Source organism: Oncorhynchus masou, chromosome 29 (genome assembly GCF_036934945.1).
Source record: "Oncorhynchus masou masou isolate Uvic2021 chromosome 29, UVic_Omas_1.1, whole genome shotgun sequence".
In the NCBI taxonomy this organism is placed as follows: domain Eukaryota; kingdom Metazoa; phylum Chordata; class Actinopteri; order Salmoniformes; family Salmonidae; genus Oncorhynchus; species Oncorhynchus masou.
In genome coordinates this window covers 16,565,614-16,587,093 of record NC_088240.1, presented here as the reverse complement: position 1 = coordinate 16,587,093, position 21,480 = coordinate 16,565,614, and the positions used below count along the sequence as shown (strand labels likewise).

The 21,480-nt window shown below is 43.4% G+C and overlaps 2 protein-coding genes across 2 annotated transcripts in view; one reads left to right on the top strand and one right to left on the bottom strand.

Moving 5' to 3' along the window:
* The window catches only part of LOC135519083 (collagen alpha-2(IV) chain-like), a 139,488-nt gene extending 134,864 nt beyond the window's left edge, over positions 1-4,624 (top strand). The window contains exons 39-47 of the mRNA XM_064944141.1: positions 47-244; positions 351-467; positions 608-769; positions 1,113-1,211; positions 1,345-1,491; positions 1,656-1,772; positions 2,205-2,396; positions 2,623-2,909; positions 3,147-4,624. Of these exons, the coding sequence (XP_064800213.1) occupies positions 47-244; positions 351-467; positions 608-769; positions 1,113-1,211; positions 1,345-1,491; positions 1,656-1,772; positions 2,205-2,396; positions 2,623-2,909; positions 3,147-3,401 (1,574 nt within the window). The 3' untranslated portion in view covers positions 3,402-4,624. The remainder of the gene's footprint in view (positions 1-46; positions 245-350; positions 468-607; positions 770-1,112; positions 1,212-1,344; positions 1,492-1,655; positions 1,773-2,204; positions 2,397-2,622; positions 2,910-3,146) is intronic.
* Positions 4,625-4,662: 38 nt separating this feature from the next.
* Positions 4,663-20,113, bottom strand: LOC135519088 (ras-related protein Rab-20-like). The gene is made up of 2 exons (XM_064944148.1): positions 19,662-20,113; positions 4,663-5,835 (listed from the first exon to the last, which is right to left on the bottom strand). The coding sequence occupies exons 1-2, from the start codon at positions 19,927-19,929 to the stop codon at positions 5,243-5,245; spliced, it is 861 nt and encodes a 286-aa protein (XP_064800220.1). The 5' UTR covers positions 19,930-20,113; the 3' UTR covers positions 4,663-5,242.
* Between the last annotated feature and the right edge of the window lie 1,367 nt (positions 20,114-21,480).

Below are 21,480 nucleotides of genomic sequence, written 5' to 3'. Positions count from 1 at the left end.
CAAAACCTTTGCCTTAACACGGTGTTTGATCTGCTCCTCTCTGCAGGTTTCCCGGGACTAAAGGGTATATTCGGACTGGATGGGCTGAAGGGTCAGAAGGGAATCCCTGGACTTCCAGGTCAGGATAACATTGGAACCCCAGGTGACCCCGGTGCTAAGGGAGCGAGGGGAGAGACAGGTATACCCAACTCCGAGGTCGGGACACCCGGATCACTGGGTTTGAAGGGAGTTCAAGGACAACCAGGTTAGTCACTGCTCCTAAAGAACATTGCATTTTTTTGTTACAAAGTTTGGAGGACATTTTGTGTTTTATAGTGTCTAAGACCTCCCTCTTCTCTTCTTGTCCTCAGGTGACCAGGGCCAGGTGGGACCCCCAGGGTTTCAGGGCCCCCAAGGGCCACAGGGCACCTCAGACAGACCCGGACCGTCAGGAGAACCTGGCTTCCCTGGACCCAAAGGACTGCCAGGTGGAGTAGAAAATGACGGAGTGGAATGTGTAGATTTAGAGTAGATTAACGGACCGAGTTTTTATCCTCTGGGATGTGTAGTGTGTGAAGTGTTTTGTGTGTGTATTTGGTGTGCTAATAATGGTTGTTTTGTTTTGCAGGTTTCCCTGGGCCCCGTGGTTTACCTGGTGAGCCCTCTCAATATGGAGAGAAGGGTTTAACTGGCCAGTATGGCATCACTGGATTCCCTGGTCTGAAAGGAAAGCAGGGGGATCAGGGACCATCAGGATACAAAGGACAGAGCGGAGTGTCTGGGAAGAAAGGTGCGGATCATATACTCTTAGAACAAAAGGTGCTATCTAGAACCTAAAAGGGTTCTTTGGCTGTCCCCGTAGGATAACAAAACATCGTTCTGGATTCTGTTTTGGAATTCCTACATGGAACCAAAAAGGGTTACCCTATGGGGAAATCCAAAGAATCCTTTTGGAACCCTTTTTCATAAGAATGTAGGATTATAGTATAGATTATAGTATAGAGGAGAAATTCCAAAATACAATCCAGAATGATGTTTTGTTGTCTGTTTCACTTTTGACAGACAGGGAATATTGAGCTGTTTAACCTTTCACTGAAACAGTAAAAGTAACAGCCATGGCTTTTGTTGCAAAGGTGTGAAGGGAGGTCAAGGGATGATGGGATTTCCTGGTAGTTCTGGTTTCCAAGGAGACCGAGGTCCTTCCGGCCCAAAAGGAAGTACTGGACTCACAGGTAAGATTGTCATCTCACTCTGTTTGATATCACTCTGCACATCACTATAATTCACCTGAAAATCACCTACATTATCATCAAAGTTGCCTGTTTCTCATGTACAAACTGTGTGTGGCCTGGTCTGGTCCTGCAGGTTATCCAGGAGCCCCAGGTAACCAGGGCCCAGCCCCACTACCCACCAGGATGCCAGGAGAGAGGGGTGCTCCAGGTCCTCAGGGTATCCGAGGACCGGAGGGGGTACGAGGGGAGAGCGGCCCTAAAGGACCCCCTGGAGATCCAGGTAGGAGAATGTGTTACAGTGTTGTGTTGTTGTCAATATAATACACTGTTCTATATACAGTTTCTTCTGTGGGATTAGCAATCTTTTCTCTGACCTTTTTTCCCCCCATTTTCCTACTTCCTTACCCCTTAAACCTTACCCCTATTCCCCATCTCCCCCTCCAGGCTACTTTGGGCCCCAGGGGCAGAAGGGGATGCCAGGGGTGGGTGGCAGCCCAGGGACCCCTGGGTACCGTGGGAATGTTGGAGGGAGGGGCCATCTTGGTCTGCAGGGCATGGAAGGTAGGTACAGTATAGCAGGTGTGCCAGGGCAACGGGGTATATTAGAATTATAGCACTCAGGCCTGGATTAAGAGAGGGAGATGGGGAGCTGGTTTCCCCCAAATGGTTTGGATCAAAGAGTGTTATTGGTCTGAATGAGCCACTAGTGTATTATGAGAGAAATGACCCATGGTCTGTAGTGATTATTAGTTCTGTAATTAGCTTACTGATAAAGAGATTTTAGGATGCTGATCTGAAACAATTTAAATCCAGTATTCCATTTGCTGTTTTTATGGTGGTGTGATTTATTAGACCCGGAAATGTTGTGTTTTTAATGTAAATACATTTTAACCACACAAACATTTAGAAAAGAAAACAGACAAAAACATTGCACATATTTTATATATTACGCACAGATGCATTTGAACCTCTCTCTCTCTCTCTGACCCCTAGGTCACCATGGTAACCCAGGAACTACAGGGTTGCATGGCATGCCGGGCCGCAGTGTGAGTGTGGGATACCTGCTGGTGAAGCACAGCCAATCAGAGCAGACCCCCATGTGCCCTGTGGGCATGTCGAAGCTGTGGGACGGCTACAGTCTGCTGTACTTCGAGGGCCAGGAAAAGGCCCACAACCAGGACCTAGGTGAGAAAGAGATAAGAAAAACTAAAAGACAGGAAATTTACATAAACACCACATGATTATTGGGTTATACTCATGTCTATTCAGATTTAATTGGATTGGCAGATAGAACAAGTAAGGATGTCTTAAGTTTGCCTGTAGTGGCTGTAGCTCAGTGTCATCATTTTATATGATTACATTTATTGGTTAATTGATTGATCGGTTGATTGAATTGATCTGTTGATCCCAGGTCTGGCGGGCTCCTGCCTCCCTCGTTTCAACACCATGCCCTTCCTGTACTGCAACCCCGGAGACGTCTGCTACTACGCCAGCCGCAACGACAAATCCTATTGGCTGTCCACCACTGCGCCCCTTCCCATGATGCCCGTGGAGGAAGGTGATATCAAACCCTACATCAGCCGCTGCTCTGTGTGCGAAGCTCCGTCCGTCGCCATCGCCGTGCACAGCCAGGATATTACCATCCCACAATGCCCTGCTGGCTGGCGCAGCTTGTGGATTGGCTACTCCTTCCTCATGGTGAGTCTCTTTGCTTCCTTTTCTACACAATCTGAAGTGCCCACCTCTCCTTGTCTCCCATTCTTCATCTCTACTGATCTGAAAACGCAGGACAGTTGAAAGCCATATGATTGAAGCCTACTGGGAATTTGCTTTAATCTGTTCAGTTCTTTCACGTCAGGGAATATAAATGCCATAGGTAGGAAGTTGAAGACGTTCATATCAGTGTTCATACAACCTCTTACCCCCCCCCCCCAGCACACGGCAGCAGGTGACGAGGGTGGGGGTCAGTCTCTGTCGTCTCCTGGTTCCTGTCTGGAGGACTTCCGTACCACGCCCTTCATCGAGTGTAACGGGGCCAAGGGCACCTGCCACTACTTCGCCAACAAACACAGCTTCTGGCTCACCTCCATCGAACAGTCCTTCCATGCAGAACCTGCCTCAGAGACCCTGAAAGCAGGCCAGCTCCTCTCACGCATCAGCCGTTGTCAGGTCTGCATGAAGAACCTGTGACCTGGTTCACCCTAAGTCTCCGTTGACCCTGTTATGTCATTTCCTGTGACCATACCCCCCTGCCAAACAATTCAGGTAGTTATTGCCTTTGGTCTTAGGCACAGATCTAGGTTTAGCTTACACTCCCCAATTCTTAACTGTAGCCATGAAGCGGAAACGCAAAACTAACCTTAGATCAGCATCTATGGGACAGCTTCGCCCTACTCCCCCAAACCTTGACTTGTGAGGACTGAAGGACTGTGTGAACGCTTCAAATGGAGAGCAAGTATGCTGTGTTAAGAAATAAATCCCTAAAGTCAGCGATATGAAATATACATGTAAATGCTTTTTAATTGTTTGTCCTATTTGATATGGTGCTCTAACTTATTACCTCAGCTATAATTATACACCAAATATGTTTAATTGACCATACCAAGAACATACAGCTGAAACAACCAAAGATGCCCGTGTGTGTGTGTGTGTGTGTGTGTGTGTACGCACCGCTTCAGTTATCATATTGATTAAATTGGTGTGTACCGCTTCAGTTATTACATTTTTTTAAGTTTGTTTTATTATTCAGGTATAAGTGCTAATGCCACTTCACTAATAGTGACCCTCAACCAATTGTAAATGAGGTTTGGTTGAGGTTTTTGCTCTTAACATTCAGTATTATTCTGCTTTACATTGTGCTCGCACATAACATAAGAGCCACTGTGCAAACCGTTGCCTCAGTTTGTTCGCTATATCAATATATTTTACAGCTCTTACCTGAACGTGACATTCACAAATTGCTTTGATCACAAAATGCACTGACTTTATATTTATATCTGCTGAATGAACTTAATTCACTAAAAACATTTTTTTTTACCCATGACATCACATTTTTCCCAGTATACATTGTTCACATGAAACAGTCAGCTCAGTCTCTGCTGGAATCAAGCCAGCACAGAAATGCAAACAACTCTGTCCAAAGTCTAAGCTACAAGGACTGGTTGAACAAAATCTGGTCAGCGATCTCTCCAGAGCACGTATTTGTTTATCACATTCTAGGTCCTAGGAAGTCTGTTGAATTGGCCATTAAAATAACACCAGTTTTATATTGTACATTTCCAGCAACTTCAGATGAACGGCTTTATTTGGCCATTAGTTCAATGTAATTATGTTGAATACCATTAGGTGCTATGAATCCATAGAAATGTATTGTAATGGTGTCATAACTAAAATAAATGGTTTTGTTTGTTGAATTTGCATTGACGTTCACACCTCAGCTCAAACTACATCACAATTTCAAAATGAGTATCTTTATTATCGTATCATCTTTGAAAATATCAAGCACGTTTAAAATGTCTTCCATATAAATGCACATTGTCCAGTGTAGATCAGGTGCAAATGGAAAAAAAGGATGTAATAAAAATTAACATGCAACCGAACGTACAAATGCAAACAAAGCTGATTGTTTAACAAACATTTAAAAACATCCTTACAATAAGATTAATTTTACACAATTCAAATGTGCCCACCCTGGAAGTCAAACAATTCGTGCTGTTGAACAGAAAGGCATGTGACATTCTCATTCAGGAAAATAATCATCTGTGATTGATTTCTAAACAGTCCATTTACAAACTACACACCATTTTGGCCAGAACTCAATTACATGCACATCAGAGCCTCAGAAATCCAACCACTTCTTACTCCATAACAATCCTTGGCATCTCATTGGAAGAATAAATGTTTGATTGATTGCTTGAAAGTATGTGTATCAAAAATCGGTCAATGCAGACAAATCTTAGGATCTCTTGGGAGAGCAACATGGCGATGGCATGAAAACTCCTCTTTACGATCAGTCTAAAACTCGGGAGTCCCTAGCAGCAGGCGGCCCTTGGCCGTTTCCCTGCCACGATGCACTCATCCAGGTCCACGGTGGGTGATCCCTCTCTCTCAGTCCTCTTCCTGATGATGGAGGGCAGCACCATGTCAAACAGAGCCTCAAACAGAGGGTCCACGTTGTAGCCCGTCTTAGCACTGGTCTCAAAGCACATCTTGTCAGCAGGCAGGCTGTTAGTCTCCTCCATACCCTTGTATCTCAGGATCCTCCCATACAAGGCCACTGCATCCTCCCGGCTCACCTGCTTGTTGACCGACATCCCCGACAGGGAGACGGGAGAGGCTGGAGGGGTGGGGCAGGCAGAAGGCACCCTGGGCCTCTCCCCGTCCTCCTCTCCCTGGTCCTCGGTTAGGCTGTCTTGGGTGGCTCCCACCTGTGCCTGGAGGTCTGTGAGGTCGGCCTTGTTGCCCACGATGGCGTAGATGCAGTCGTGATTGGCAGTGTCGGTCAGGGACAGGAAGCGCTCCTCCAGCTCAGCCAGACTCTGCCAGTTGGTTACGTCGTAGGTGAGGATGACAGCAGCAGCGCCGCGGCAGTACATGGAGCCCAGGCCGTGGAACTGCTCCCGACCTGGGGGACACACCAGAAAGAATGATCAGAACATGTTAAGCACATAGGAGTAGTTGCATACACAAGAGTCAAAACAAACATGATTGTGTTCTAATATAGACCAATGAATGTCAAGTAAAGGCAAAAACGACCACAGACAAATTCACAAGCTTCAAACTACAGGTAGCGAGAGAGAGCAAGAGAATAGCTGAAAAACAAAAGCAACCTTTGTTGTAGAAATATGCAAGAGCTCTTCAGTGTGTGTTTAAGTAAAGTTTGATCTTGGAGACTTTGTTCTGAACACTTCACGGTCACAGCCAAAATACGTGCAAAAATCCAGGGAGCCTTTGAACAAAGGTCCAAATAAAATGTTTCACAGGTTGTAAGATACAGTATGTGCAGTAATTAAACCTTTGGCCTGAGTATCCAGGAGTAGCCTGCCTGACATAAAAAAACAAACAAATAAGGAGAGCCAACTGAGCTGAAATCGAGTATGCTGACAGACAAATCCCTAGGATCAACAGAGAAACAGGGAAAGATTGTTGTTTGAAAGAACTTTCTCCAGGGTAAAATTCCAGTGTGGGGCAGTGGGGCTAGGATCCTATTCTGCTCAGAAACAGACAGTATGAAGCAGGGTAATAAACAGAAGACGATACATCTGCTGGGAGGAGGGCAAATCAGGATGACACTAAACCACACCCCTCCCCCTTGGTGTGTCTGTACAGCATGATCAAGCAGGGTTATATTAGGTCCAGTGAGTGGGTTATGGGTGAGTGGGAGGTTGAAGCATATGCCGTCACCCTGACCTGCTACACAGTCACCTCCCTGTCATGTGACTGAGCAGCCGCCGGCGACTGTAACTTCTACAGGAAGTTGAACCAAGTAAAGGGGTACATTTCCGGGATTGTAATTGTCGGTTTATTATAAATACTACTATAACCTAACATAGCTTGAAAGAAACGCCTGAAACTAGATGATTCCCCACATTCTGGTCTTGACGAGAACAAAAAAATAATTATAATGAAAAGGCGGAGGATATTCTCTTCAGCACTGCTCAAACAATCCAGTTAAAATGGAGTGTCTTCTTGTTAACATCAAAAAACGAAGTCATATCACAGGTTCTGTCTCTACGTCAGGCAGAAACAAGTGTTTGGATCAGGACAGTTTCCTCTCATGACCTCTACTACCCAGAATGCAGTTACATTCAGCTATTGTTTACATATTGCATGTGATGCACTGAGTTAACAGGTAGAAAATACAAGCGACAAAACCTACCGGCACAGCAAAACGTAAACACTTTCCTGTGGCTACGCCAGCGCCACCTCCTACCGCCAAGAGGCCCAACAGCATGTACAGGTAATGTGTTAGTGTGGACACTATATACATAATTACATTGAATATGTATTGTACTTACCAGCAGTATAGTATGATTGCTATTCATGTGTGCATGGTTATTATTGGAATTGGCCGTGACCTTTCCTCTGAGGTCATCGCCCAGAGTCGGATCTGTACAAGGCGACTATCACGCGTGGAGTGGGCTGTATCGCTTTGCTGCATTTTTACACATTTTATTTTTTATGATGAAAGTAATACAGAAATGCGTGTGGGCCTTCCTTGTCAAGTTATTTAACTAGGCAAGTCAATTAATGACTACCTACCCTGGCCATACCCTCCCCTAACTCGGACGACACGGAGACAATTGTGCGCTGCCCTTTGGAACTCCCGATCACGACCGGTTGTGATACAGGCCGGGATCGAACAAGGGTCTGTAGTGATGCCTCTAGCACTGCCTTAGACCACTGTGTTACTACATCTTTTTGGCGACGAGGATCAGCATGTACAGGGCGATGCGCAAGCTAGCTAAGAAACAGTGAAGGTAGTCAGTTAGCTTAATGAGCGACGGAAAGCAGGCGCCGCTGGAGGGAAACGCCAACAGTGACAATCAGCAGCAAGTGAAAAATTGACGAAAAAAAAAAAAATTGCTAACGTTGGTTTGGGACCATCACCGAGTGTGTGGAAGAGAAAAAGGACTGGATGGAATGTGGAAAGGATGATAGTTTTGGCAAATGGAATTACAGATGACTACCTCCATATGGCCGCCTTTCCTTCCAGTTCTCCGCTGACTGGGACGAATTGCAAAAATCGCTGAAGTTGGAGACTTATCTCCCTCACCAACTTCAAACATCTGCTATCTGAGCAGCTAACCGATCGCTGCACCTGTACATACTCTATCGGTAAATAGCTCTATCCTCTTGAGTGTGTGTGGGGCTAAAACCTACAAGCTTATGAGGAATTTGGCTACACGATGGGGACATTCCTTTATTTCAGACTCACCAAAATCCAAAGCGTCGGTGATTGTCCAGAGGTTCAAGTTTAACTGCCATTTACGGAAAACAGGTCAGTCTGTTGCTAACTTTGTTGCTGAATTACATGAACTCTGAATATTGAGTTTGGGGCTGTGTTTGAGAACATGCTCTGTGACAGATCAGTCTGTGGCATTAATGAGGACGGCATAGAGTGCCGTTTGGTGGGGGAAGCCACACTGATTTAAGAGAGCCTTAGAAATATCTCAAGGGATGAGATGGCCGTTAGTAATGCTAAAAATATTCAAAAGGCTAACAGAGGAAGTGGTGCAGGGCATCAGGAAAAACAAGCAGTGGAATGTTAGTTGTGGGGGAACACGTGCAAACAACTAAGTTCAAAGATACGGTCTGTCACAATTGCAAAAAAAGGGACAATTAGCCAAAAATAAAATGCAGGGGTCCTAGGAGCAAGCAAGAGGGTGGGCAGACTGGGCAGGGCAAGTGCACAGCTAAGAAGCCGCAGTCAGCAGCACACCACCTAGAGAGCACGGAAGAGCATTGTTCCTACAACATGTTTAATGTGAGTGAGCAGTGTCCAGAGCCCATCTACGCAACAGTGGCGGGAGATGGAGGAACTCTGCCTCTTATCAGTGAGGAGAACTACAAACAAATGTGGGGCTCAAAACAGCCCTCAGCCCGCACACCAGCAGGGATCAAACTGCGTACGAACACCGGGGAGACCATACCATTGCTGGGGCCTCTGGAGGTGAAAAGGAATGGGCTTAGTTTACTAGGGTGTGACTGGCTCACCAAAATACAACTGCACTTGGGTGAGAAACACACACACGGGACTGAGGATGTCACTCAAATGTACCCTGAGATTTTTCAGTTGTTCGTGGATCCCTCGGCAGAGCCTCGCATTTTCAAACCCAGGACAGTGCCTTACGCCATGAAAAAGAAAGTGGAGGATGATGGAGTTGGAGCAGCTGCAAGAAACTAACCCATTCAGTTCTCCCGCTGGGCAGCGCCAATTGTTCCCGTTCTTAAAAGTGACATCACTGCGTATATGTGGGGACTACAAACTCACCATCAACAGCGACGCTTGCTGGAGGCAAGACGTTCAAAGCTTGACATGAGTCATGCCTACCAACAGTTCCTCCTGGACAAGGACTCAAGTGTGTCAGACAACACACACAAAGGCTCGTTCAGGTACAACCGCATGGCTTTCGGCGTGGCATCCAGTCCAGCCATTTTCCAGAGGACAATCTGGAATGGGATCCCTCATGTAGCAGCGTACCTGGATGACATCCTGGTTACAGGTGAGACGTAGGAGGAGAACAGCCATCTGGACCAGGTGTTAGAGATTCTCCGAGGCAGGGCTGCGCCTGAAGCATTGCAAGTGCATATTCCAAGTAGTGTGACATACACTACCGTTCTAAAGTTTAGGATCACTTATAAAATGTCCTTGTTTTTGAAAGAAAAGCACATTTTTCCATTAAAATAACATCAAATTGGTCAGAAACACAGTGTAGACATTGTTAATGTTGTAAATGACTATTGTAGCTGGAAACGGCTGAGTTATGGAATATCTACATAGGTGTACAGAGGCCCAATATCAGCAACCATCACTCCTGTGTTCCAATGGCACGTTGTGTTAGCTAATCCAAGTTTATCATTTTAAAAAGGCTAATTGATCATTAGAAAACCCTTTTGCAATTATGTTAAACAGCTAAAAACTCTTGTTCGGATTACAGCAGCAATAAAACTGGCCTTCTTTAGACTAGTTGAGTATCTGGAGCTTCAGCATTTGTGGGTTAGATTATAGGCTTAAAATGTCCAGAAACAAAAATAACTTTCTGAAACTCAGACTATTCTTGTTCTGAAAAATGAAGGCAACTCCATGCAAGAACTTGCCAAGAAACTGAAGATCTCGTACAACGCTGTGTACTACTCCCTTCACAGAACAGTGCAAACTGTCTCGAACCAGAATAGAAAGAGGAGTGGGACCACAGTGCACAACTGAGCAAGGGACAAGTACATTAGTGTGTCTAGTTTGAGAAACAGACGCCTCACAAGTCCTCAACGGGCAACTTCATTAAATAGTACCCGCAAAACACCAGTCAACATCAGTGATACCTGGTTGCCAGGTATCATTCTGAGTCAGTGGTCCAGCGTCCTTTGTGGTCAAACTGACTGATGGTCGAGTCATGCGCAGACACCAGGATCACATCCGCCTGCACTATGACAAAGAAAATACCATGTTTTCAGATGGAACAGCTGCGGGTGGTAGTATACAAGTTGAAATCCCACAGGAAACAGTATCTGAGGAAAAGCGTGTGGGCATTCCTTGTCAAGTTACTACAAGTGTAAATATAATTTTATTCAACATTCTGCTTTGTAGAGACTATGGAGTCCTCTTCAGCGACTTCTTTCAGACTGATATCCATGGAGTAACCATGGTAGCAGTCTCATGTTTAAGCAACCACATCCTTTGGTTGAAGTGAGACTGAATGTGTGGATGAGTGTACATGTGAGTAGTAGGTGTTTGGGAGTATGCGTTCGTCTTTATATTTGTACTGTTGGCTATACTAAAAAGCTAACCCTCCCCAAGTGTCTTAAAATGAGGCCGCTTTTTAAAAAATATATTAAAAAAAGGCATCAGTAGGAACTCCCATTGGGTACACAGAGAAGGAACCAATCTTGGTGATGTTCCCATTTAATTTGTGATAGACTTGGCTGACATTAATTCCTTGTTTTCAATGATTGCAGAATCAAAGCCGTTTCACCAGTCTGGGTATACTATGCTGAACAGAATTAACGCACCGTTCTAGAATGGAGTGAAACGCGGGTAAATTCAAGAGCGTGATACTAAATTAATGTCTGAATCTATTTCTTTAGCCTATATTATTATGAATCACATACAATTAATCATTAGATTGTACAAAAGTGTTGATTAAATAAGGGCGTTAGTTTGTTGTGATCATTACTAGTGTAGACTACACAGCTCTTGGTTGCATCTCCTCATATTTCGGCGTTAGTAACATTGAGGTATATCCTCACTTTGGACCAATTAAAATCAACTTGATACACAAGAAATTAACAATGAAAACTGAAACAAAAAATGTCAGGGAGAGTAGATAATGAAATTCAGTCTTAGTTTGGATATATACACACACACAGAGCAAAAAAGAAATGTCCTCGCACTGTCAACTGCGCTTATTTTCAGCAAACTTAACATGTGCAAATATTTGTATGAACATAACAAGAATCAACAACTGAGACATAAACTGAACCAGTTCCACAGACATGTGACTAACATGAATGGAATAATGTGTCCCTGAACAAAGGGGTAAAAATCAAAAAAGTAACGTTGAGCTCTGGTGTGGCCACCAGCTGCATTAAGTACTGCAGTGCATTTCCTCATGGGCTGCACCAGATTTGCTGTGAGATGTTACCCCACTCTTCCACCAAGGCACCTGCAAGTTCCCTGACATTTCTGGGGGGAATGGCCCTAGCCCTCACCCTCCAATCCAAAAAGGCTCCAAAATTGCTCAATGGGATTGAGATCCGGGCTCTTCGCTGGCCATGGCAGAACACTGACATTCCTGTCTTGCAGGAAATCACGTACAGAACAAGCAGTATAGCTGGTGGTATTGTCATGCTGGAGGGTCATGTCAGGATGAGCCTGCAGGAAGGGTACCACGAGGGAGGAGGTCTTCCTTGTAACGCACAGCGTTGCGATTGCCTGCAATGACAACAAGCTCAGTCCGATGATGCCATGACATCACCCCAGACCCTTCAACTCGATCCCGCTCCAGAGTACAGGCCTCAGTGTAATGCTCATTACTTTGACAAATGCGAATCCGACCATCACCCCTGGTGAGACAAAACCGAGACTCGTCAGTGAAGAGCACTTTTTACCAGTCCTGTCTGGTCCAGCAACGGTGGGTTTGTGCCCATAGGCGATGTCTGGTGAGGACCTGCCTTACAACAGGCCTACAAGCCCTCAGTCCAGCCTCTCTCAGCTGATTGTGGACAGTCTGAGCACTGGAGGGATTATGCGTTCCTGGTGTAACTCGGGTAGTTTTTGCCATTCTGTACCTGTCCCGCAGGTGTAATGTTCGGATGTACCGATCCAGTGCAGGTGTTGTTACACGTGGTCTGCCATTGCGAGGACGATCAGCGGTCCGTCCCGTCTCCCTGTAGCACTGTCTTAGGCGTCTCACAGTACGGACATTGCAATTTATTGCCCTGGCCACATCTGCAGTCCTCATGCCTCCTTGCAGCATGTCTAAGGGACATTCACACAGATGAGCAGGGACTCTGAGCATATTTCGTTTGGTGTTTTTCAGAGTCATTAGAAAGGCCTCTTTAGTGTCCTACGTTTTCATAACTGTAACCTTAATTGCCTGCCTTGTGTAAGCTGTTAGTGTCTCAACGACCGTTCCACAGGTGTATGTTCATTAATTGTTATTGGTTCATTGAACAAGCATAAGAAAGTGTTTAAACCCTTTACAATGAAGATATGTGAAGTTATTTGGATTTTTACTAATGATCTTTGAAAGACAGGGTCCTGAAAAAGGGATGTTTCTTTTTTTTGCTGAGTTTAGAAACAGGTAAACAGTTTTGGAACACTAAGCCATTGACTGCCTTCACCAGGTGGCTGTGTTACAAGTGGGTTGCTTTTGACAATAAGTCACCTGACTACAGCCATCTAGTTTTGAACCAAGAAGAAGACCAAGGAGTAGGCAAGGAGTTGACCGGGATGGGCGAGAGGAATGTCCAGTTGGCACGAAAAGCCTGATAAGCTAACGTTACGGAGTGTCAAGCCAGCTAGCTTGGCTACAACTGATAAAGTCGAGTTGGCTATCTAGCAGCATTTTAAAGCCAGACTATCAGTTTTACTCTATTTGGTTTTCCGCAGATTTTATTTAGAAATATCACAAACCTGCAGCCACTAGCTAGCTTGTTTAGAAATATCACACATACCTGCAGCCACTAGCTAGCTTGCCAGTTGACGTTTGAAGTAAGCGCCGTTCTGACCATGGAGCAGCGACCACTTTGTGACCATAATGACATTCTTTATTCACTATAATCATGCTAAATTTTGAGTAAAAATCTCTATCGTTTGAACTATACTGAACAAAAATAAATTTAACATGTAGTTTGTCACATGTTTCATGAGCTGAAAAAAAGATTTAAAAAAAAGTTCCATTATCAAAAAATGTGTCCAAATGTGTTTACATCCCTGTTAGTGAGCATTTCTCCATTGTCAAGATAATCCATCCATCCGTTGTTTTAGAGAATTTGGGAGTAGTATTTCTGTCTGTAATAATGCCCTTTTGAGGGGAAACTGGGCCTGGCGCCCCAGTGGGTGGGACTGGCTGACCAGTGCACCCCTGCCCAGTCATGTGAAATCCATAGATTAGGGCCTAATGAGTATTTCAATTGACCAATTTCCTTATATGAACTAACTCAGCAAAATCTTTGAAGTTGTTTGCGAGATAGGGTTTGGACTATATTTTATTTCTGATGCAATTCTCTATTGAATGAACATATCTCAATAAACATTGAATGAAATAAGCATTTTATGGTTGAACACCCTACGTGGCCAGAGATTTGAGGATTTGGGGGAAGATACAACATCTCTGAGCCCTACTATTTTCTGTCAATCATCCACTCCCAAACAGTTTATGCCTTAATTGCACAATCATATAACTAGATCAACTTCCTATTTTAACGTCACGTGGACACAGCACTGTGACGAGTCAGAAAGCAAAGCCCTTTACTGTAACCCTAACCCAGTGAGTGACTAAAGACAACAGCATCCTGCAGAGAGGTCATGGGGATATGGAGCAGGGATGGGAAATAGTGTTTATGTGCTTCAGTCGTTTTTCTACCTTTCTAAACCAACATCAGTCAATCACTTGACTGATGTTAGGCCTAAGTCCCATACGACTTCTGACAATGCTGTGAAACTCAATTAAACACTCATTTGAGCATTTTGTCACCAGTTTCTTGCTGTAAGTTGACAAAAATCATGTTGCTCTTGCTAATAGTCATTTTATCCCATTGTAGTGTCATATGACCAAGTCACCTTTCTTTTAGCTGCCGTGAATTATAAGTGCATAAGTCTATTTCTTAGAGTTACAATCAAAATTTGGAAGAATTACAAACAAAATGAATTCAAAGTGGTCACCCTCTGCTAGTGATTTGCAGAATGTACATTGATACAAGTAAAAAGAGGCCTGTGATTGATTACATTGCCTACTGTGCCATTTCTCAGTAAAAAGGGCCATAACATCAAAAAGTAGCAGAGGTCCCACTTTGGAACATTGATCTGCCCCAGAGAGTATATTATGTTCAACAGTATCATGAAACTTTTGCCGAATCAAAAATGTTGTTCTCAATATTCACAAATTAATGCAAAACCAAATATTACTTAAATCAAAATACTCCTCATATTACAGAGCAAAGCGGTAAAGAGTCATATGACACCAATTCAGGCTTTGTAGCACTTACAGATGAAACATTACCGAGTCTTAAAGGAGGCTTGGGTAAAAGCCCAAAATGTCATACATTTGCCAAATTTGATAAATATTTTCTCAATTATAGATTTAGATACAAATGTCAAATATAAGTCAAGAATCATTCCTACAAAAAGGACCATTCTAAGGATTACTTTTCTAGAAAATCCCCCAAATCATGGTCTATTTGTGTCTTGGGTTCGTAAGGACATCGCTAAATAGGCCAAATAAAAGTACACTAACTCTTGGTAAATATGGGCCAGGATGGTCAAAATGTAGGTCATATATCCAGACATCACATCTCCCCTGTTATTATAGAATATCAGAACGTTCCAATTTGATACAGATAACCCATTCCTGTCATTATTTACAGGTTACAACCTATTTTTAAAGCCCCCAGGCTCTCATCAACACTGAATGTGGAGTTCAGGTCTGTGTCTTTGAAAAACCAAAACATCATTCAATGAAACTCTGGTGAATTCAATATTGTAATTAAGTCACCATTGCATATTGCATTACGTGCACCACCTCCAGACTTGTGCAAATGTGATTGGGTAACCCTGAGATGGCAGTCTGATTGGGTAACACAGGAATAAACCGATTGTCATCATTACAAAATGTTGACTTGACTTGTTGCATTTTGTCTCTTTATATCAACTGGGCCTTGATTTTGTAACATTTGGTAAAAATCATGCAAAATCAGTAGTGTTGTCTGTTAGGCATTGCCCCCAGCCTTTCCAGAAGACGCCGACCCTACCATTACGCTTGTTTACACTGAGGTCGGAAGATAAACATGGTTAACCTACATTAAGAAACCGTGGAGCCGGCGTGTGATATGGCTTGGAAAACGTACCTCAATGCAGGGATGGGATATGCCACTGTACTACAAATTTGACCTTGATCCACACTGCTCTATAGAGAAGATTACAATAGTTCCAGTTTTCCACTGCCCTTTCCGTCCTCATGCCAGGCAGCAGTAGGCATATCAGCCATTAGCAAATGACATCACGTTGACCAACAAAAAGGAGCTGATTGGCTGACACTGCCATTCCAAAATGGCTACGGTGGCTACTGCTAGCTACTAAATGTATACACACACAAAAGTATGTGGACACCCCTTCAAAATTAGTCGATTCGGCTATTTCAGCCACACCTTTTGCAGATAGGTGTATAAGATCGAGCAAAAAGCCACGCAATCTCCATAGACAAACACTGGCAGTATAATTGCTTTACAGAAGAGCTCAGACTTTCAACATGGCACTCCCTGCTAGAGCTGCCCTAGGCAACTGTAATTGCTGTTATTGTGAAGTGGAAACATTCAGGAGCAACAACGGCTCATCCGCCAAGTGGTAGGCCACACAAGCTCACAGAACAGGACCGCAGAGTGCTGATGCATGTAGAGCCTAAAAATCATCCGTCCTCGGTTTCAACACTCACTACCGAGTTCCAAAGTGCCTCTGGAAGCAACGTCAGCACAAGGACGGTTTGTCAGGAGCTTCATGAAATGGGTTTCCATGGTCGAGCAGCCACACACAAGCCTAAGATCTCTTGGCATTGCGCATGGCGTCGGCAGGAGTGGTGTAAAGCGTGTCACCATTGGACTCTGGAGCAGTGGAACGTGTTCTCTGGAGTGATGAATCCCACTTCACCATCTGACAGTCCGACAGACGAATCTGGGTTTGGCAGATGCCAGGAGTACGCTACCCGCCCAAATGCAGTGTCAACTGTAATGTTTGGTGCATGCGGAATAATGGTCTGGGGCTATGTTTCATGGTTCAGGCCAGGCCCCTTCGTTCCAGAAGGGAAATCTTGACACTACAGCATACAATGAGATTCTAGACGATTCTGTGCTTCCAACTTTGTGGCAACAGTTTGGGGAAAGCGCATTCCTGTTTTAGCATGACAATCCCCCCTCTGCACAAAGCAAGGCCCATACAGAAATGGTTTGATGAGATCGGTGTGGAAGAACTTGACTGACCTGCACAGAGCCCTGACCTCAACCCCATCAAACACCATTGGAATGAATTGGAACGCCGACTGTGAGCCATGTCTAATCGCCCAACATCAGTGTCCAACCTCACTAATGCTCGTGGCTGAATAGAAGCAAGTAGAGGTCGACCGATTATGATTTTTCAACGCCGATACCGATAATTGGAGGACCAAAAAAGCTGACACCGATTAATCGGACGGTTTATTTATTTATAATTAATGACAATTACAACAATACTGAATGAGCACTTATTTTTAACTTAATATAATACATCAATAAAATCAATTTAGCCTAAAAAAAATAATGAAACATGTTCAATTTGGTTTAAACAATGCAAAAACAAAGTGCTGGAGAAGTAAATGTGCAATATGTGCCATGTCAGAAAGCTAACGTTTAAGTTCCTTGCTCAGAACATGAGAACATATGAAAGCTGGTTCCTTTTAACACGAGTCTTCAATATTCCCAGGTAAGAAGTTTTAGATTGTAGTTATTATAGCAATATTTCTCTCTACACCATTTGTATTTCATATACCTTTGACTATTGGATAGGCACTTATAGGCACTTTAGTATTGCCAGTGTAACAGTATAGCTTCCGTCCCTCTCCTCGCCCCAATCTGGGCTCGAACCAGGAACACATCAACAACAGCCACCCTTCGAAGCAGTGTTACCCATGCCACCCTCGAAGCAGCGTTACCAATAACTACTCCAAGTCTCAGAGCGAGTGACGTTTGAAACACTATTAGCGCGCACCCCGCTAACTAGCTAGCCATTTCACATCGGTTACACCATCCTAATCTCAGGAGTTGATAGGCTTGAAGTCATAAACAGCGCAATGCTTGAAGCGCAGCAAAAAGCTGCTGGCAAAACGCACAAAAGTGCTGTTTGAATGAATGCTTATGAGCCTGCTGGTGCCTACCATCGCTCAGTCAAACTGCTCTATCAAATCATAGACTTAATTATAACATAATAACACACAGAAATACGAGCCTTCGGTCATTAATATGGTCGACTCCGGAAACTGTCATCTCGAAAACAAGACGTTTATTCTTTCAGTGAAATATGGAACCGTTCCGTATTTTATCTAACGGGTGGCATCCCTAAGTCTAAATATTCCTGTTACATTGCACAACCGTCAATGTTATGTCATAATTATGTAAAATTCTGGCAAATTAGGCAGCCCAAACTGTTGCACATACCCAGACTCTGCGTGCAATGAACGCAAGAGAAGTGACAAATTCGCCTGGTTAATATTGCCTGCTAACCTGGATTGCTTTTAGCTAAATATGCAGGTTTAAAAATATATACGTCTGTGTATTGATTTTAAGAAAGGCATTGATGTTTATGGTTAGGTTCACATTGGAGAAAGGACAGTCCTTTGTCATGAATACACACCGCATCGATTATATGCAACGCAAGACACGCTAGATAAACTCGTAATATCATCAACCATGTGTAGTTAACTAGTGATTATGACTGATTGATTGTTTTTTATAAGATAAGTTTAATGCTAGCTAGCAACTTGGCTTACTGCATTCGCGTAACAGGCAGTCTCCTCGTGGAGTGCAATGAGAGGCAGGTGGTTAGAGCGTTGGACTAATAACCGGAAGGTTGCAAGATTGAATCCCCGAACTGACAAGGTAAAAATCTGCAGTTAGCCTCGGAACAGTGGGTTGTCATTGAAAATAAGAATGTGTTCTTAACTGACTTGCCTAATTAGATAAAGATTAAAAAGGTGTTAAAAAATATATATATATTTTTTTTAAATTGGCCAAAGCGGTGTCCAATAATACCGATTTCCAGTTGTTATGAAAACTTGAAATCGGCCCTAATTAAATCGGCCATCCGATTAAATCGGTCGACCTCTAGAAGCAAGTACCCATAAAAATGTTCCAACATCTAGCGGAAAGCCTTCCCAGAAGAGTGGAGGCTGTTATTGCAGCAAAGGGGGGGAACAAACTCTATATTAATGTCAATGATTTTGGATTGAGATGTTTGGTCATGTCTTGTAGCATGACGACGAAAAGGGCAGTTCTCCTTTAAAACAAGCAGTATTTCAAATCTTCTCTATGTATCAGTGCGGATAATTAACATTTGGCATATCCCGTCGCTGCATCGAGGTAGGTACTCCAACCCATATCTCGCTCCGGCACCAGTGTCTTAATGTAACCATGACTGCCAGCTGACCCTAGTGTAGCTCAGTGTAAACAAGCGTAATGGTAGGGTCGGTATCTTCTGGCAACCCCAAGCCCAATGCCTAACACCAGATCTTGAATGATATAGCCTAACCTTTCATGAATGTAGCAATCTAAAATGCAATGTTACTGTCCTTGAGCATCAGATAACGTTTTAGTACTATATAAAATAATGTGCTATAACCTCATCCACATTGCCAACTGTAACATGATATGGGTTTTGGGGTATGAATGAATTAGCCATGATTTCAAGGCTTTTTTATTGACTCTGCACAATATGATCTAGTCAAAACGTAATAGGCATCGACTTGTCTGACATTGTGGTTCTTGTTCAGTAGTTCATTTAAACTGGTAAACCAGATCACTAATCTAACACTCAGTCATGAAAGGGGCTGTACAGGACAAGCAACCCTTAGGTGGTGTAGTCACATGCTCTCCACAAGTCAACACTGGAAATCAACAACAGAGCTGACCATTGTAAAGAGCCTATGGGGCTCCCGAGTGGCGCAGCTCTCTAAGACACTGCATCTCATTGGTAGAGGAGTCACTACAGTCCCTGGTTCGATTCCAGGCTGTATGACAACCGGCCGTGATTTGGAGTAATAGGCACACAATTGGCCCAGCGTCATACGTGTTTGGCTGGGGTAGCAGTCATTGTGAATAAGAATTTGTTCTTAACCGACTTGCGTAATTAAATAATATCAGGCTACACCGATTTTTAAATGTGTAGAGGTTCTCTAAACAACTATAGTCACCGAACTTCCACACATTTAAAAATCAGTGTAGCCTACTAAACGAGCCCTTACTCATAACAGTCAATATTGAACACCTTACCAGCAGTGTCCCAAATGGAGATATTGTAGGGTCCCCACTGTTTGAGGAAAAACGCCCCTCCGACGGTGCTGATGGTGTCTTTAAATTTCTTCTCCGTGTACCTGTGAAGCAGCGAGGTCTTCCCAACGTTCATGTCGCCCAGAATGACAACTTTGACGTCAGGCTTCCTCATCTTGGAAAGTTCGGGCATGGTTCTTGACCCACGCCGCTTGGCAAACCTCCTCAGCGGTCTAGCAGAGACACACTCGATGCTGTACTTCACTTTCATTTAAAAGCACTAGTTTACAGATAAAGTGCAATTGTCATATTGACATCAACCGATTAAAACCCACCGAAATCGTCCTGGGTGTTCGATATAATTCAAGCGACTATACAATCAACATCTCGATATAACAAACACTTCAAGTTAGACGACCACAACTCTTCCCTCTCTCTCGTCCACTTGTTGAAAGTGAACTTCAAAAATTGGGATGAAACCGGACGTTGCTTTAAAAGCTTGAAGGGTCATGGCTAGAATGGATCCAGCTTTTGTCAAAATGATGTCAGATTTATCTTTACATAGAATATTAGGACAATTTACGCAGCAGGTGATGAGAATTAACGTACAAGGTTAAGAGAATCACGTTACGGTTAGGAAAAGCTTGGAAGGTCATGGATAGAAGGAATCCAGATTTTTCAAATTAACATCAGATTTTACTTTTCATAGCAGGTTAGGAAAACTTAAAGGAAAACTCCACCGAAAAACTATATTTTGGTATTTGTTTCATTTGTCCATTGATATGTAACTTTCAAAATACAGAAATCATCATATGATGCTTTTTCAGTGGAGTTTCTTATAAGTATGGAGGATCAAAGCTGCCTTGACTATAATGAAATGGATAAATAAATGCACACATAAATACATAAAGACAGTACCAGTCAAAAGTTTGGACACACCTACACATTCAATGTTTTTTCTTTATTTAACTATTTTCTACATTGTAGAATAATGGTGAAGACCTCAAAACTATGAAATAACACATATGGAATCATGTATTTACCAAAAAGAAGTATTAAACAAATTCTTCAAAGTAGCCTCCATTTGCCTTGATGACAGCTTTGCGCACTCTTGGAATTCTCTCAACCAGCTTCATGAGAAATGTTTTTCCAACAGTCTTGAAGGAGTTCCCACATATGCTGCGCACTTGTTGGCTGCTTTTCCTTCACTCTGCGGTTCAACTCGTCCCAAACCATCCCAATTGGGTTGAGGTCGGATGATTGTGGAGGCCATGTCTAATGTCCAATGATCGTGTTTCTTGGCCCAAGCAAGTCTCTTCTTATTATTGTTGTCCTTTAGTAGTGGTTTCTTTGCAGCAATTTGACTATGAAGGCCTGATTTACGCAGTCTCCTCTGAACAGTTGATGTTGAGATGTGTCTGTTACTTGAACTCTGTGAAGCATTTATTTGGGCTGCAATCCGAGGTGCAATTATCTATAATGAACTTATCCTCTTCAGCAGAAGTAACTCTGAGTCTTCCTTTCCTGTGGTGGTGCTCATGAGAGACAGTTTCATCATAGAGCCAGTTTTTGCGACTGCACTTGAAGAAACGCATCGAAAGACCTTCATGTCTTAAAGTTATCATGGACTGTCGTTTCTCTTTGCTTATTTGAGCTGTAATTGCTATATGTACTTGGTCTTTTACCAAATAGGGCTATCTTCTGTATACCACCCCTACCTTGTCACAACACAACTGATTGGCTCAAATGCAATTAAGAAGGAAAGAAATTACACAAATTAACTTTAACAAGGCACACCTGTTAATTGAAATGCATTCCAGGT